The sequence below is a fragment of the Mastigoproctus giganteus genome, chromosome 8, assembly GCF_048544385.1.
Source record: "Mastigoproctus giganteus isolate SK-2022 chromosome 8, ASM4854438v1, whole genome shotgun sequence".
NCBI classification, from domain to species: domain Eukaryota; kingdom Metazoa; phylum Arthropoda; class Arachnida; order Uropygi; family Thelyphonidae; genus Mastigoproctus; species Mastigoproctus giganteus.
Genome location: NC_143582.1, coordinates 162,692,430 through 162,709,118, shown reverse-complemented (window position 1 = coordinate 162,709,118; position 16,689 = coordinate 162,692,430). Strand labels below are relative to the sequence as shown.

The following is a 16,689-nucleotide window of genomic DNA, read 5'->3' as shown; positions in this document are numbered from 1 at the left end:
GGGGACGAATCTTGATGTGGGGGCCCCTTTCCCCAAGGCTATTTTGTCCACCAGCCAATGTAAAACCCCTGGCATTGCTGCTGTGAAGGGTATATTGTATATATATCACTTTTGTATACAATAAAGATTATATATATCTGCCCACCCACCGAGGACAGGCCAACAAGCCTTGAAGTGGTGTCGTCTGGGTGGTGGTGCCCACTGAGAATAAGTAACAATAGTCTTCTCTATTAATGAAGTGTTACTTATTCGAGGTAGTGCAATACATGGTAACCCATTGTGAAGGTAGTCACAATATGAGTTACAATTAAATCGATGCCTTTACACTACTTATGTAATTTTTCATTAGGAGTTCACTATGGTGTATTTACACCTATATTTTATAGTATATTTCAAACTCATAACCTGTTATGCCTTGAGCATTTATATTTTATTTAATTATACAGTTCTGTAATAATGGAGATATTTATGAAAGTATTTATTATTAAAAAACAGCTGTTAAATCTACAACATATGTTCATATTACACTGTTCACTGCAATATGCTTTAAGCAGTGTGTATGCAGATATCTGCATTGAATTAACTTGCATGCAAGAACTGTATCCATATTATGTACATATAATGAACATGATATATCCATGTTATATTCTTGAAGTAGTAGACTGCTCTGTGGTTAGATTTTTGTTATTGGATTAATGCACACCTGGAACTGTATCAATTTATTTTATTCACTGATGAAGCACAGTTCATTCATGTTGCAGTGAGTAATATGTGTAACTTATGTATGATCAGAAGTAAATTACTCTTGTCACCCTTTGTGAATTGGGGATACATATGCACATTTCACTCCGTGGGGACTTTCCCTGAGTCCACAAAATGACGTGTATATATAAGGGCGGCACCTAGAACATTTGTTCAACTTCATCTCATATCTCTGTGAAGAACAGTATCACTACAAATGGGCCAGATATGTGTGTGACGTAGGATGTGTATGTTCTGTTGTTATGTTCTGGCCTCTTGGCTACCCAGAAGTATCAGTCACTCGGACAGATGATTCTGGGTACTTGTCCACACCACGGGAAGGTGGGCCAGTCCCAGCAAAACACGTACTGTCTCAAGAGAGACTCTGACCCACCTAGTGTTGCCAGAAGATGGACAGATTCCTCTTGGGGGCCCATTCCAGAGGGAGGAGGAAAAAGAAAGGAGAAAAAACACAACCACCCATGGTGCAGTTGGGGGGGGGGGAGTAAATAATGATAAAAATAAAATAAAATTTTAAAAAATAATAATAATAAAAATAAATAAATTGGCTGCACTAGAGTGGGAACTCAAGACAGCACATGGGGAAAAAATAAAAAAATAAAGAAGAAGAAAGATGGTGGTGGAATGCGAATATGGAACCCTTAAATCACTGAAGAGGTATTGTTAGGTGCAGTGACAACTATGTAGCTCTGCTTCCTGCACTCAAAGACTTGGGATGCATGGGATTTTAATACCTTTAGATTGCCAGGTGTTTGGAGTAGAGGCTCTGGTTGCTGTTCTGAGATACCTGGCACAGCCTGCCGCAGAGTCCTTAAGTCGGTGTACACCTGCATTCGAAAAGAAGATGTTTCCAATTTTCTTACCTGCCGCAGAAACAGGATCTGTTGGTAGCAAACCCAGGAGATGTAACTTTTCGTTGCGAGACCAGTGTCTAGTAACCAAGTAGGAGAATTCCAAGGTGAGGGAAAGCCAGGTCTTTACTGTTTCCGGGGTTGTGAAAGTGACATCAGGTCCACAAAATGACAGAAGATAATTCTTAACAATGATTCTCAAAGGGTGAGGTGGTATCATCTTTAACATTTTATTGGGCCTTGCATTTTTGAAAACCAACATAGAGGAGAAATCTAAGTTAACTTTATGCAAAAATGACCTGCCACTCTTTGATGATGTTCCCTCAATGATGAGATTTTGCATATATAGCACTCTTTCTTGCCTCAGGCAATAAGAATAGGTGTCCTGCACCCATTCTTATTGCCAGATTGGTGGAAGCAGTCCAGTTGCCTGGTTATTGAGGTGAGATCTCCAGATCTCAGCCATCTTGATTATTATCTTTGGGATAATATGAAGCCATTGGTATAAAAGGAGAAATTAACACAATAGGTGCAATGCAAGGTTTCAGATGCTGCAAATGCGGAACACCTCTTGAGCAAATTATCAGTTCACTTAGAAATTGAGCTATATATGGTACTGCAGTTTTTTATTTAATGGTTACCTCACAACAGCCTCATTCACCTATGTGCATTATGTCCATAAATTGCATGTGTTCTCTGGTTGGTTTGTTTTGTTATACAAACAGCCAGAGTTTCTGGAGGGAAACACCTGGAATCAACTAACAGCCATGGAATGAAAAACACCACGAGTTCTTCTACTACCCACAAGGACCATGGTATTGCAGTTGGAGCTCTGCAAAGATAAAGCTTGGATGTAACTGTATCTGAGGGCTAGCTATCAGGAGAGCAAAATGATGCATAGTATCATTGGTGTGAAATGAACACAGCATTACTGGAACCTTTTCATGTAGTGGGGATAGGTTTCAGTTTCTTGTTCACATCCAGGCACTTAAAAGGTTAGATACAGGGAATGAATGTGTGCAATGTTTTTTTTTGGCTGATGCTACATAAGCTTGCTTTCTTGCATCATATGCTTCCACTACTACTACGACTTTAATTGCGATCAGAGGTGCACAATTTGAAAATAGGTCATTTGCAACTGCCTATAATTACTGACCTTTAAATGATGTTGAGGTTCAGCATAAGAAAGGCACCTGGGGCGGATGGGATCTATCCAGTTATATTAAAGGAGGCAGTAAAGGAAGTAAGCAAACCCTTAGCCATAATTATGAGAGCATCCTTGGACTTAGAGGAAGTCCCCACGTACTGTAGATGTGCAAATGTATCCCCAATTCACAAAGGGTGATCAAAGGATGACGTGAGTAATTACAGACCTGTTAGTTTAACTTCTGTTCCAGGGAAAATAATGAAATCACTGGTCAAAGAAGCATTGCAGGATCATCTAGACATGACTGCAGAATTCAGACACAGCATGGGTTTGTTAAGGGAAAGCCTTGGCTGACAAATTTTGCTGGATACTATGATGTGGTTATAAAGGAACTATATGCAAAAAATGATTTTGATACTGTTGTGCATGGAAGACTACTGTACAAATTGGAGCAGTATGGTATTAAGGGCAAGTTGCTACAATGGATAAAAGGGTGATTGAGCGGGAGGAGAGAGAGAGAGAGAGAGAGGGGGGGGGGGTAATCAAAGATGCTGCTCTTCATGAACTAATGTTATTAGTGGATACCCCCAGAGTTCATGTTGGGTCCATTGTTGCTTTTTGTATTTAGTAATGATATTGATGAAGGTATATTAGGTTGTCCAAGTTTACAGGTAATACAAAAGTTGCCAGAGTGCAGTGTGCTATTGCAACAGGATCTAGAAAAGTTGAGCAGATGGGCTGAGAGGTGGCAACTTAAGATTAACACTGACCGATGTTAAAGTACTGCATATGGGTGGCAGTAACCCAGAGTAACATATTAGCTGTGTGGTACTACACTCAGGGTAGTAGAGAATGAAAAAGACCTGGGGTAATTCTGCAATCAGATATGAAGTTTTCTGAGCAGTGCAGACAGGCTGCCAGATCGGATCATGGGGTCTTGTCGATGATATACAGGAATTTTGCTAGTAGGGAAAAGGAGGTGGGCCACTTTGGAGGCCTCTTGTTAGCAAGGACATACAGTTGCTTGAGCAAGTACAGAGAAGGGAAACAAGATTGGTGAAGTGAAGGAAGTGGTTCTCTTACCGAGAAAGGCTCAAGTTCTGCAAATTGCAGCTTCTGGAGACTAGGCACCTGTGAGTTGATCTGATTGAGGTGCATAAGGCCTTGAATGGTTGATTCTGACGGGATTCTTCCTCTTGCTCAGATTACGAACCTGAGGAGGGATAAATTCAAATTGAGGAAAGACAGTTGCAGAATAGATGTGTGGAAATTTGCCTTTAGACAGCAGGTAGTTGGATTGCTGGAACAAACTTCCATTGGTCATGGAAGTTGATAGCTTAAATAAATTCAAGAAGGAAGTGGACCGACTCAGACGGAATGGGGGTTGGTTTTTTTTTTTTTTTTTTTTTTGGCTGATGCTACATAAGCTTGCTTTTGTTGCATCACATGCCTCTACGACCACTACAACTATCCATAACAGCTTCATTGGAATATGGCTAGTAGAATGGGTGTCTTAATGAAGATAACAAAACCTCCAGTTTTGTTTGGTGGCTTCCTAGGGATACTCTGTAAATATTTAAATTTGTTGTAATTTTCTGCAATAATTTTATTTATTTGTTAAATAAGACTGATTGTTTTACTTAATAAATTGAGTTAAGTTTAATGATAAATCAAGCCTCTATCAATTTATCATTAAGCATAATTTGTCATTTATCATTAGGGTTAACTGGATCTATTTAGGTATTAATTTATCATTAATACCTAAATGGATCCAATTCCAATCAACACACCCAAGATTCATTTAATAACCCTATTAAAAGTCAGTTGTCTTAAATTCAGTTTAATAACATTAGTTTCTATATAGTAGCAGATACTTTTACTTTTAGAGTATTTTGTTATTTAGATACTGTGGTTAGTGATTTAAAATTGGTTTCTTTTATTTTTGTTAGGTGAAATAGTGAATGTCAACATGAGTAGAATGCTTTTATGTCAGGCGACAGAAACAATAATGTCTCAAGGATTTCAGATCCTAGGGTTGAAAACTGTCCATAGGATGTGAGACTATTACTGTTGCAGGAAAAACTGATGTATTTCGGGAAAAAAAATTAATAAAAATGGACTGTACAGAAAAATAACTTTTTTGAGATTTTACTGAGGATAAAAATGCACAAACATTTTAAACCACAAGAATTTAACTGCTAATCTTTATAGGTAGACCTTGTTGGTTTGTTGTCTGTCTCTAATAATGCAGTTGCAAAATGTATTTGAGATGAGAACCACAACACCTTTTTTAGCATGTATTAACTTTTTTCACCATGCTTGAGGAGATATGGGGTGAACATACTGATATGAAGCAGCACGCCCAGATTTTTAAACTATGTTGTGACCATTCATAAAATTTATGAAATTTTCAGTACTATCTTAACTCTTCTGGCTATTTGTGTTTGCACAAATGAACCCATGCTTCATCTACTACAACTACTTCTTTTGGCATTTTGAAACTGTCGACAATATAATACAGGCTGGCCTCGATTAACGCGATTAATTCGTCCCGCGAGCACATCGCGCAAAACGGAAACGTGTTAATCAAATATAATAATCAATAGGGAAAATTATAATTGGTCCTTGGCCTTCTGGAATGTCTATAAAGAATTTTAAAAATACCTTTTAAATAACTTTTTAACTGTATACAATGTAAAATATAATGAAACTAATTATGGAGTTAAATGTTTATTGCATAAAATAGCGGTTCCCAAATTGCACCGTGGAATGTTTTAAATTTTTGAGGGAAACAGCGATACTCGACAGCTGTCGGACACCACGCGAACTATTAGCTCGAGGTAGTTCACAGTTTCAACATTTCTTATTAAGTTGTTTGGACCTAAACGGAACTGTTAGGTATTTCTTTTGGGCTAGGTGTGCCGTGAAAATATTACTGTGACATTAAGAGTGCCGTGAACCGAGAAAGTTTGGGAACCTCTGACATAAAATACACAATAAAGAAATGACTGTTGTGGAAATATTTGAACAGCGTTGACTTTCTTTTTTCATCAATCAGTTTCCGATAGCCGACAACAATCTTTTCTGGGCCCTGGTGAAATAAATATCGCAGAGAACCTCAAACCTTTTGTTTCAGCTTCTCTGTGATACGAAAGATTTCATCCAGTTATTTTACTGTTATCTCCTTCGCAGTAACATTTTCATCCGTCTCATTTAAAAATTTTAATTTTTAAATGCAAGTCTGCATTGACTTTATTAGCGGGAGACAAACAAGTAACATGTTTTCTTCCGATGGTTGATGGAACACGCCAAGACGGGCAGCAGGCAAACGTTTATTTATTGCCCATCTGATGCGCGGTAAGCTTATTCAAATCTTTTTCAACTACAGTACTACATTAAAAAAAAAAAAAAAAAAGATCGTGTTAACTGGAAATTTGCATTGTGTAAAGTGAAAAATGGTATAATTTTTTCAAATAGCGGTAACTGAAACACGCGTTAATCGAACTCGTGTTATGCAAGGCCTGTCTGTATTCTTTTCCTTTTATCTAAAGTCTTAATTGATATATAGCTAAAATATAATAAACTCAAAATGCTATACTGAAGTATAGCATTTTCCATATGAAATTTTGATTTCTGTGAAATTTTTTTTTGGTGCTTGCCTTGGAGAATTGTAACAAATTGATGGATGTCATCAGGAGTTTAATTACATGACGTTACTGATTAATCACAATGTATCTCTTCCTTTTGCTGCTGCCTCTATTATAGAGATACTTAACAAGATGATTTATTCAGAATAAAATAAGAATCAAGTGTTCCTGAATGCATTCTGCCTGTCTAAATGAGTAAAGTAGATAATTAAGAGAATTAAGTAAAGTAGATAGAAAAATTAGATAAATTGATTTTCAACAAAAATTGTGTAGTGTAATTGTGAAAAAGCCATTGTTGCCTGTCAACTGCTTGCATCCAGAGTAGATGTATGCTGGGTGGTGAAACTATTTTGCCAGTTGTCACTCATTTGGAATGGTCTGGATTCGAATCCCATTTAGAGACTGGAGAAATTCTGAAAGGCCTCTTTGGTTGTGGTTTTAGCTAATCAAACACAGGCAGTGAAATAGGCTGTGGGCTTCATGTTATACAAAATTGGCTCATGAACACACATATACTCCTGTAGACATGATGCATTAGTGCAGTAGGGCCTGGGTGTGCTGTGAACTCGGCAACAATGAAAATAGTTGTGCTTGAATGCTGACCAAGCTGCTAGAAATTACTATTGTAAAATTTAAGGAATTGCAAATTTCTAGTTTAAGGAACAGACAACAGAAATATTAGGAAGTAGTTAAAATTATTTCACTTTTGTTCAGATTATTTTTCTAACACTCAGAAAAATAAACTGATATCCTCCTTAACAGTTAACTCCAAAACCAACATGCTTAATAGGACAAAGAGACATTGTCTTTGCTTCTGCAGTATTGCTTCCTGTTGGAAGGTGACATAGAAGTCAACTTGTGATTTTGTCTTAAATTTGTTGTTTAATCATATATTTGCCATATAGATTGATCTGTTTTTTTCACAGTCATCTTTTGCATCTTGTAATGTGCATTACAGTAAAATTTTAATTATGAAGTACTGTCTACTTTTTAATTCAATTATTTCTGTTCTTTTAAAAGATTATATTATGACATTGTGTTATTCTGCACGCGAGCCATAAAGATAGTTGTAAGGTTATATAGTACCTTTATATAGAAAGTCACAAAACCAAAAACCTAAAGTCATAGATGGCAATTACATTACTTTTATTTATGCTATCTGTGTATGTAGGCGACTCGTGATTATGTAACCAAGTCTAACAATTTCATTTCTGTGGCAACCCATATCACACAGTTTGCACACTGTACTGGTGCTGATGTGTCCTAATCATCACACCAAAAGACTGTTTTGTGATATTGATCTGCATTTAACCCCCAGGGGCTCATATCTGGTGAGTATGGGCTTGGCACACTCAGGATCCTGAGCTGGATATCATCATTCTTCTCTTTCTTGGTGATTCCCTTCTACTTCTCTCTCTCACTCAGGGTAACTCGGAATTTTTTTTTTTTTAGCTGGTGCAGCATAAGCCTCGGGCTTCCTTGCACTATATGGCTAGTAATAAAATAATAATAAATAAAAAATAATTTTGAGCAGACAATTTGCATTGCTCTTGTAACCTGTCCGCTTCAGAAGTTTTCGGGTTGTTTCATGACAGTTTCAGCACTAGTCCATTTCTTTTACAGGTCACATCACCAATCATTGACTTAGGGATCTTCAATATTGTTGAAATGTGTTGTCACAGACCAATTGCGTTAGTAACACCGTATTATTATTCTGTTCTGGTGGTCTAACTCCATTGATTGCAACATTTTGCATTCACAGCCATACTATCTCCTCAAAGGCTTATCAGCATATTTATAGTAATGTCTGACGTGTAGTGCTTGGATAGGATGTGACCATCTTTCAACAGAGGAGTATCTGCATATTAATGGTAGAGCAGTGTATGTGGCAGAATCTGGAATGTAAGTTCAACTCTGCCAGTATACACTGTTGCTACAGACTGAAATTAGCCAAAGTATGAGTATGTGGTGTTTGTGTAGTATAGTGGTGTGTTCTGTCCAAGTGGTTTTTTTTTTTTTTTTGGCCTCATAGCTACTGTCTCCTTAAAGGAATAGACAATAGCTAAGAAGCAGGAAATAGTGATCACCTGGAAGGTCACTTCCTGGTACCTGCCCTTGGTCAACTGGGAGGTGGCCACTATTGTACACTGTGGCTTATTGATATGGAAGGCGCTTATGTCCTGTCTATCCTTTATGTACACCTCCAGTGTACATAAAGGACAGATGGGAGCAGGAGGTAATTGCTCAGGGAAGTAATTGTAAAAGCTACTATGCTTTTCATTCCAACTGGGAGATATTGTTCATGAATTAGACATTATAAAGATTGACATCCTAAATATTAGGACACCAGATGAATTGATGATATTAGTGGCAGAGAAGAAAAATGCACATGATAATTATCAGGGAACACGAGTACCTGAAGAGAGGATAAAGTAGTCTGTAATCGAGTCACTGGGGGAGGGGTGAGCAATGTCAGTCAGATTATGAGAAGTCTTTGACCAAGAAAGAAGGAAACTGGCAGAAATTATTTTTGTATGTTATCAGTAGAAGGGAAGAAATAAGCCACATTAGCCCACTAGATATGAATGGCAAGTGTTGATGGTCCAGTTCATATTGGAACTGAATCCATATCTTGTCTATATTCATACATAAAGACTTTGGTTAGGGCAGTGGTTCCCAAACTATGAGATCTATGGGCCTCTTCAAATATCAAAAAAGTTTGCAAATATGTGTGTGTGTAAAAGAATAGATAAGTCTGATAAAATCTGCATAGATTGAGGTGAAAAATACACAAAATGCCAAGGACTAGAAGGGTAAGGATGATGGAAAAAATAATATAGTAGGTTTGTAAAAGGCAAAATAATGTTAATATCCTAGAAGTTATGATGAATTAAGAAAATTATGGGCTGAATTGCAAAGCCAATTAGAGATGAGGGAGCTATAAAGTAAAATGATTAATACCAAATGCCCACCCATATCTGATGACAGCTCTAAAAGGTGTTAGAGCTGTCATCAGATATGGGTGGGCAAATTTAGTTAAGTCAAAAACAGGGATAGCAAAAATGCAAAATCTGATGTCAGCTGAAGTAAATATTGATACATGGTCAGGTATTTCATCAGGGGACTACACCTGACCATGTATCAGGAACTGCATTTGTATACTTGTCCATAATAGTAGAAGAGAAGTGAAATAAAGCCAATAAAATTATTACAAAATCATGTATTTTCAGGATCCGTAATAATTTTATCGATTGTTTATACTTGTGTCGGAGTATAAATAAGAACATATTACACAAAGATCCTTATCACGTATGACATCTTGCATTTGAGCCAAAAACAGTCATTTTGTTTAGTGGTAACAAAGGCCGCTTCAAACTGTTCTTCGAGAAATAGTTTGTGTTTCGGAACTAATTTCTCAGAGTGGTTACAGAAAATCTGCAATTCATATTCAAGTAGCTGTACACTTTGGCTTGATTTTATCGTGACCACTGTTTCTCACCATCTCAAATGATCATCCAAGCAGTGTGACATTTTCTTAAAAATAGCTAATGATATCAATAATAGATGCCATAAATACGAAATATATACGTTTCAAAAATGCTTTCATCTTTGTTTATATCTATGTATTTCTGTTTTATGTCTTTTACTTAGCTTTTGAGCAATGTGAGTCTTGATTACATTGTGATGTATTTTCGCATCTACAAACAAAATCGATTTTTTTGGAGCCAAAGAACATAACATAACTTTCCTGTAGCAAAAGTAATGATGACGATTTATATTCTAAAAATGTAAGGAAGCTGAATCTTTCTTTCGACTAGCTTTTTTGTGTAATATCAATATGGCCCAAAAGAGTATAATAGAAACAAAAGTATAAAGTTTAATAGAAAAAAAAAGGTACAAAAACAGTGATTAACTCCATCACCAATGTTAAATAACATTGAATGTGAAAGTTAAACGATGCTCACCGCCTAAACATGTGATTCTACTTCCCAAAATTTTGAAGTTGGTCAAGGCCAGCCTGAACGTGTGTCTAAAACGACAAACATCCTTAAGTGGCACTATTTCTACGTTATTGTTATTTGCACACGCGAAACTAATGGCAAGAGGCATCAGTATATGGTGTCTGTAAATGGATGCATTGTGTATTGCTGGACAGTCATAGCGGACATTGTGTGTGTACCTGAAGGACGTATAAGGAATTCAGAACTGGAATTTGGGGAGTACAAAATGTACAGAAAAGAGAGGTTATGCAATTAGTTAAGAAACACATAAAATCCAAGGAAGTGAACCATTCGACATCGCTGGACAGTGCAGTGTCGAGTCAATTTGGTGTGACAAGCAATGGGAGATCAAAATTGAGAGTAGGAGTGTGCTATAGGCCTAATGACTCTCATGAGTATAATAAGAAACTGTACAGGGAAATAGTGGGCCAATAAATCAGTGTGTCTTATGGGATTTTAATTTCCCAGATATTGACTGGAATTTGTGCGTTGGTCACTCACAAACTAGCAAGGCTCTTGTGGATTTATTGGATGAGTGTTTTCTGCATCAGCATGTTTGGGAGGCAACTAGAGGGAGTAATACTCTTGATCTGATTATCAGTAGTGATTCTTCATGCATTAAGAATCTGCAGATAGAAGAACCACTGGGTAGCAGTGATCACAGTGTGCTGAAGTGGGATTTACTCAAAGAGGTAACTACCATTAGAGGTAAAGGGAAGGGGTTTTGCTTTCGTAAAGGCGACTACGATGGTCTGAGACAGTATTCAAATTCTATAAAGTGGGACCAACTGATGTTACCAACAGCAAATTCAAAATGGGAAGCATTCAAAGAACTTATCTTGGAAACTACTAGGCTTTACATACCAACTAAGAAATATTGTTCAAGGTTTAGGCCTAAATGGATGTCAGATGAACTAATGAGACATAGGGCAGAGAAGAAAAATGCATGGGATACATACATATTAACGTGTGACACAGAAGCCTATGATAGATATAAGCTGGTCTGTAACCAAGTTACAAAGGAGGTTAGGCAGGCGAAGGCAGATTACAAGAAATCTTTGGCAAAGGATGCAAAGAGTTCTTTACTTATGTAAACTCTAGTAGGAAGGGGTTGAATCAGATTGGTCCACTTGATATCTATGGTTCAACTGTTGATGATCCTGTTCAGGTAGCTAACAAACTAAATGAATATTTTGCAACGACATTCACACATGAGCAGTTATTCAGGGAGGGGAATGCCAGAGGTGTATTAAACTCTGGCAGTAAGCTAGATAATTTTGTAATAACAGAGTAAAGTGGAGGAGAAATTGTTGAAGATAAACACAAGAAAGGCACCCGGGGTGGATGGGATCTATCCAGTTATATTAAAGGAGGCAGCAAAGGAAGTAAGCAAACCCTTAGCCATAATTATGAGAGCTTCCTTGGACTAGGTGGTAGATGACTCTCATCAACCGGTGAAATACCACCACTTTGCTTATTGGAGGCTTGAAGTGGTGGAACCCATGTTTAGTCTCTAGAGCTAAGTTCCGGTCAACCCTTCCCTATCTCTTCCATCATGCAGTATGATTGATGACTTTTGAGGTTATGATGAACGTTGTGGCGAGATCCAATATTCCTTACATTTCGAGGGTACAGCTCTAAAACGGTTTTCGCAGGCTGGCCGCTAGTTAGTACACCGGACCGAACCTATTGGTAACTCTCTAGGAGGCTTCCGGATCAGCTAGTGTATAATCTTGCTACCTCTACTCTGCCAGATAGTGACTGGAGGGAGTCCGAGTAGTGTGTATGCGGGGAGCATTGTCGAGGCCACATTATGTCAAGGATCTGGGTATATTCTTCCCACATGTACGCCATATCCAAAAATTTCATTACTTCATACAGCATGTCCCACCCACTTTTTCTTACTATTGAATACACCATGAATTGTCAAACTAATAGAACAAGCTTATCTGCGAAAAGATCTAAACCTCCCAAGGATTTCGTAATTCATTTCACAAATATACGTGGTCTCAATTCTAATCTCAACGATGTCCATTTCCACTTGCAGTCTGCCAAACCCCATGTACTTTTTCTGACAGAATCTCAGTTATCGGTTGATTCAACTACTGTTCATCTCAGATGCCCAAATTATTCGCTGTATGATTCCTTTCGCCTCAAAGGTGGTACTTGTGCATATGTCCGTTCTGATATTCCCTGTCAGAGACTTGGCAATTTGGAATCTCCTCTCTTTGATCTTCTCTGGCTTAAAATCTCTCTACCTCATTGTGTCAAATTCATCTGTTGTCTCTACCGTTCTCCCAACTCCACTAATCACTTGGAGCTCTTTGACTTCCTCTCGTTGCAACTTGACTTTCTCCAGTCCAACTTTCCTAACAGTGAGGTAATTTTCCTTGGTGATTTTAATGTTCACAACTCCAGCTGGCTTCCGTTTTCTAGTCACACCGACCCAGCAGGTCGAGATGCTGAGGCTTTTGCAATTACTAATGACCTAGCACAGATTGTTCATTTACCTACAAGAATACCGGACAATCCGAATCATACAGCCAATACGCTTGATCTTTTTCTCACAAACAACCCTTCTAAGTACACGGTCGAAGTGAGAGGTCCTTTAGGCACTTCAGATCACAACTTGGTGATTGTCTCTTCTCCAATGGAACCTTTATCTCATGGCTATTCCCAACCTCGTGTTGTTTGGCATTACAAGAATGCAAAATGGGATGACCTGCGAGACTTCTTTTCTTCTTTTCCTTGGTCGGATTACTGTTTCAAAACTCCTGATGTCAACGTTTGCTCAGATCGTGTCAGTGAAATTATTCTTGCAGGAATGGAATCCTTTATCCCACACTCCACTTTAAAATCTCGTCCTTTATCTAAACCTTGGTTTTCCAATAAATGTGCTAAGGCTGTTCAAGAGAAGAATGTTGCCTATCGTAATTGGCTTGTTTCTAATTCTACAGTTTCATTTTCTGCCTACACCAAAGCTCGCAACAATTGTAAAGCAGTTATTAATCAGTCCAAACTAGAGTTTGAACAGGCTAAGAGTAGAAAACTTGCTTCTTGCCCTAGTGGTAGCCGAGCATTCTGGTCTCTTGCCAAAGCTATTGGCCGCAACTTTTGCCCATCTCTGCTCCCACCTCTGTCCAAACCAGATGGTTCTGTTGTCACTTCAGCCAAGGATAAAGCTGACCTGCTAGCATCCCATTTTTCTTCCAGCTCATGTATTAATGAACTTGGTAAAACACCTCCCACCATTCCCAACACGGTCCATTCAATGCCTCCTGTGGTCTTCCGTCAAAAGGATATCAGAAGGATTTTGATGAATCTTGATGCTAAGAAAGCTCCAGGTCCTGATGGTATTTCTCCACTTGTTCTCAAAATCTGTGCTCCTGAACTTACTCCTATTCTTTGCCGCCTTTTTTCACTTTCTTATTCCAAAGGTGTTTTTCCTTCTGCTTGGAAATTTGCTCATATCCAGCCAGTTCCTAAAAAGGGTGACAAATCCCTCCCATCCAATTATCGTCCCATTGCAATTACTTCTACTCTTTCTAAAGTAATGGAGAAATCAATTAACCGCCAACTCTTAAACTACCTAGAAACCTTCCGTCTGATCAACGATCGCCAGTATGGATTCCGTCGGTGTCGATCCACTGGTGACATTCTGGCTTATGTTACCCATTTATGGACTACTTCAATGGAAAGGTTCGGTGAAACACAAGCAGTTGCTCTTGACATCTCAAAGGCTTTCGATCGTGTTTGGCATAAAGGTCTTCTAAACAAGCTTCCATCTTATGGTTTGCCAACTGTTTTTAGTAATTGGTTATCCAGTTTTCTCTCTGATCGCTCACTGAGGGTGATGGTAGATGGCTCTCTGTCTTCTAACTTCTCCACTAATGCCGGTGTCCCCCAAGGTTCAGTTCTTTCCCCCACTCTTTTCCTCTTGTATATCAATGACCTTCTTCCATTGACTGGGCCGACCGGGCTAGCCAGGTGGGTAAAGTGCCTGCCTGGCAACCCCACGGTCGCGGGTTCGAATCCCGCCTCGGGCTTGGATCAAAGTACTGCAAAAACTTTGGGAGGTGCACTATGGCCACAGAAGCCGATGCGCCAATAACTACCAAAAAAAAAAAAAAAAAAAAAAAAATTCCATTGACTGGAAATCCTATCCATAGTTTTGCCGATGATAGCACATTGCATTCCACTTTCCATTTTGAGAAACCTTGTCCTGCTCAATCAGCTTCAACTTCTCGAAAATCTGCTACCAATTCCTTAAATGCCGATCTTCAGGTAATTCTCCAGTGGGGCAAAGACAACTTAGTTGATTTCAACCCTTCTAAAACTCAATCTTGTCTTATATCTCGCAAAAAGGATTCTTCTGCTCCTATGCTTATCTTTAGTGACACTCCAATTTCTAGGCAAAAGGATATATCTCTTTTGGGGATTACCCTGACTTCTAATCTCTCTTGGCACAAGCACATTACAAATATTGCTTCCTCTGCATCTAAAAAACTTGGTTTTCTCTTTCGCTCTCGGCGTTACTTGTCTTCCAAACAGCTGCTCACTCTGTATAAATCGCAAATCCGCCCTGCCATGGAATATTGTTCCCACATTTGGGGTGGTGCCCCCAAAACCTCTCTCAGGCTTCTTGATTCCATTCAGAAGAGGGCAGTTAGGTTAATTAATGATTCATCTCTAACAGAGTCTCTCCACTCGCTTTCTCATAGACGTACTGTTTCTGCTGCATGCCTCTTCTACAGATATTTCCATGGGCACTGTTCTTCTGAATTGATCTCTATAATTCCCGCTCTCTCTTTCAAAACAGTCCGAACACGTGCCGCCACCAGCCAACATCCATTTACTGTCCAACTTCAAACCCACAGAACCAACTTTTCATCTTCCTCATTTATTCATTCAACTGCCGTTTTCTGGAACAACCTTCCTTCATACGTATTTCCTGAAAATTACAATCTACAGAAGTTCAAGTCCAATGTCAACAAATATCTTCTTTCGTCTTCTCAACCTCCAACCCATGCACGGTACTAAGTACTATAGGTTCTAATACCTCTCGTGTTTGGGGTTCACATAAAAAAAAAAAAAAAAAACTCAGGGGAGGTACCCATAGACTGGAAATGTGCAAATGTGATGCCAATTCACAAAGGAGGATCAAAGGCTGACACAAGTAATTATAGACCTGTGAGCTTAACTTCTGTTCCAGGAAAATTAATGGAGGCACTGATTAAAGAAGCACTGTAGGATCATCTAGACAAGACTTCAGTTATAGTTCGGACACAGCATGGTTTTGTTAAGGGAAAGTCTTGCCTGACCAATTTGATTGATACTATGATTAAATTACAAAAGAACTGGATGCAGGGAATAACTTTGATATTATATATTTGGATCTTAGAAAGGCTTTTGATACTGTTGCACATGGAAGACTGCTGCACAAATTGGAGCAGTGTGGCATTGGAGGCAAATTGCTGCTATGGATAAAGGGATGGTTCAGTGGGAGAAGACAGAGAATGGTAATCAATTGACACTGCTCTTTATGGACTAATGTTTTTAATGGAGTCCCTCAGGGTTCAGCGTTGGGTACATTGTTGTTTTTGTATTTTTAAATGATATTGATGATGGTATATCAAGCTTAATGTCCAAGGTTTCAGACGATACAAAGGTTGGCAGGGTTGTTAAGGACACTACAGACACTATGCTGCTGCAACAGGATCTGGAAAGGTTGAGCAGATGGGCTGAGAGGTGGTAAATGTAGTTTAACATTGACAAATGTAAAGTACTGAATATGGGAAACAGCAACGTGTCAACTCTGGTACTACCTGAGGGTAATTGTGCAGGCAGATATGATGTTCTCTGAGCAGTGCAGACGGGCTGCAAGAGTAGCTCATGATGTCTTGTCAATGATATACAGGAATTTTTCTAGCAGGGATAAAGAGATGATTATTCCCTTTTATAAGGCAATGGTCAGGCCACACCTTCAGTACTGTATACAGGTCTGGAGGCCTTATTTCAAGAAGGATGTAGAGCAGCTGGAATGAGTACAGAGAAGGGCAACAAGATTAGTGAATGGAACAAAGGGTTGCTCTTACGAAGAAAGGCCTAAGTTTTGCAAATTACAGTGTCTGGAGACTAGGCACCAGCGAGGTGATCTGATAGAGGTGTATAAAGCCTTGAATGGTTTGAGCATGCTCAATGCCAATGGGATTCTTCCTTTTGCTCAGAATAATCATCTGAGAAGGCATAAATTTAAATTGAGGAAAGACAGATGTAGGATA

At 38.6% G+C, this 16,689-nt stretch overlaps 1 protein-coding gene across 1 annotated transcript in view; it reads left to right on the top strand.

The window, feature by feature from the left end:
- Window positions 1-4,895, top strand: part of ArgRS (arginine--tRNA ligase-like protein) — a 222,813-nt gene extending 217,918 nt beyond the window's left edge. The window contains exon 15 of the mRNA XM_090379871.1: window positions 4,710-4,895. Within this exon, the coding sequence (XP_090235997.1) occupies window positions 4,710-4,819 (110 nt within the window). The 3' untranslated portion in view covers window positions 4,820-4,895. The remainder of the gene's footprint in view (window positions 1-4,709) is intronic.
- The last annotated feature ends 11,794 nt before the right edge of the window (window positions 4,896-16,689 follow it).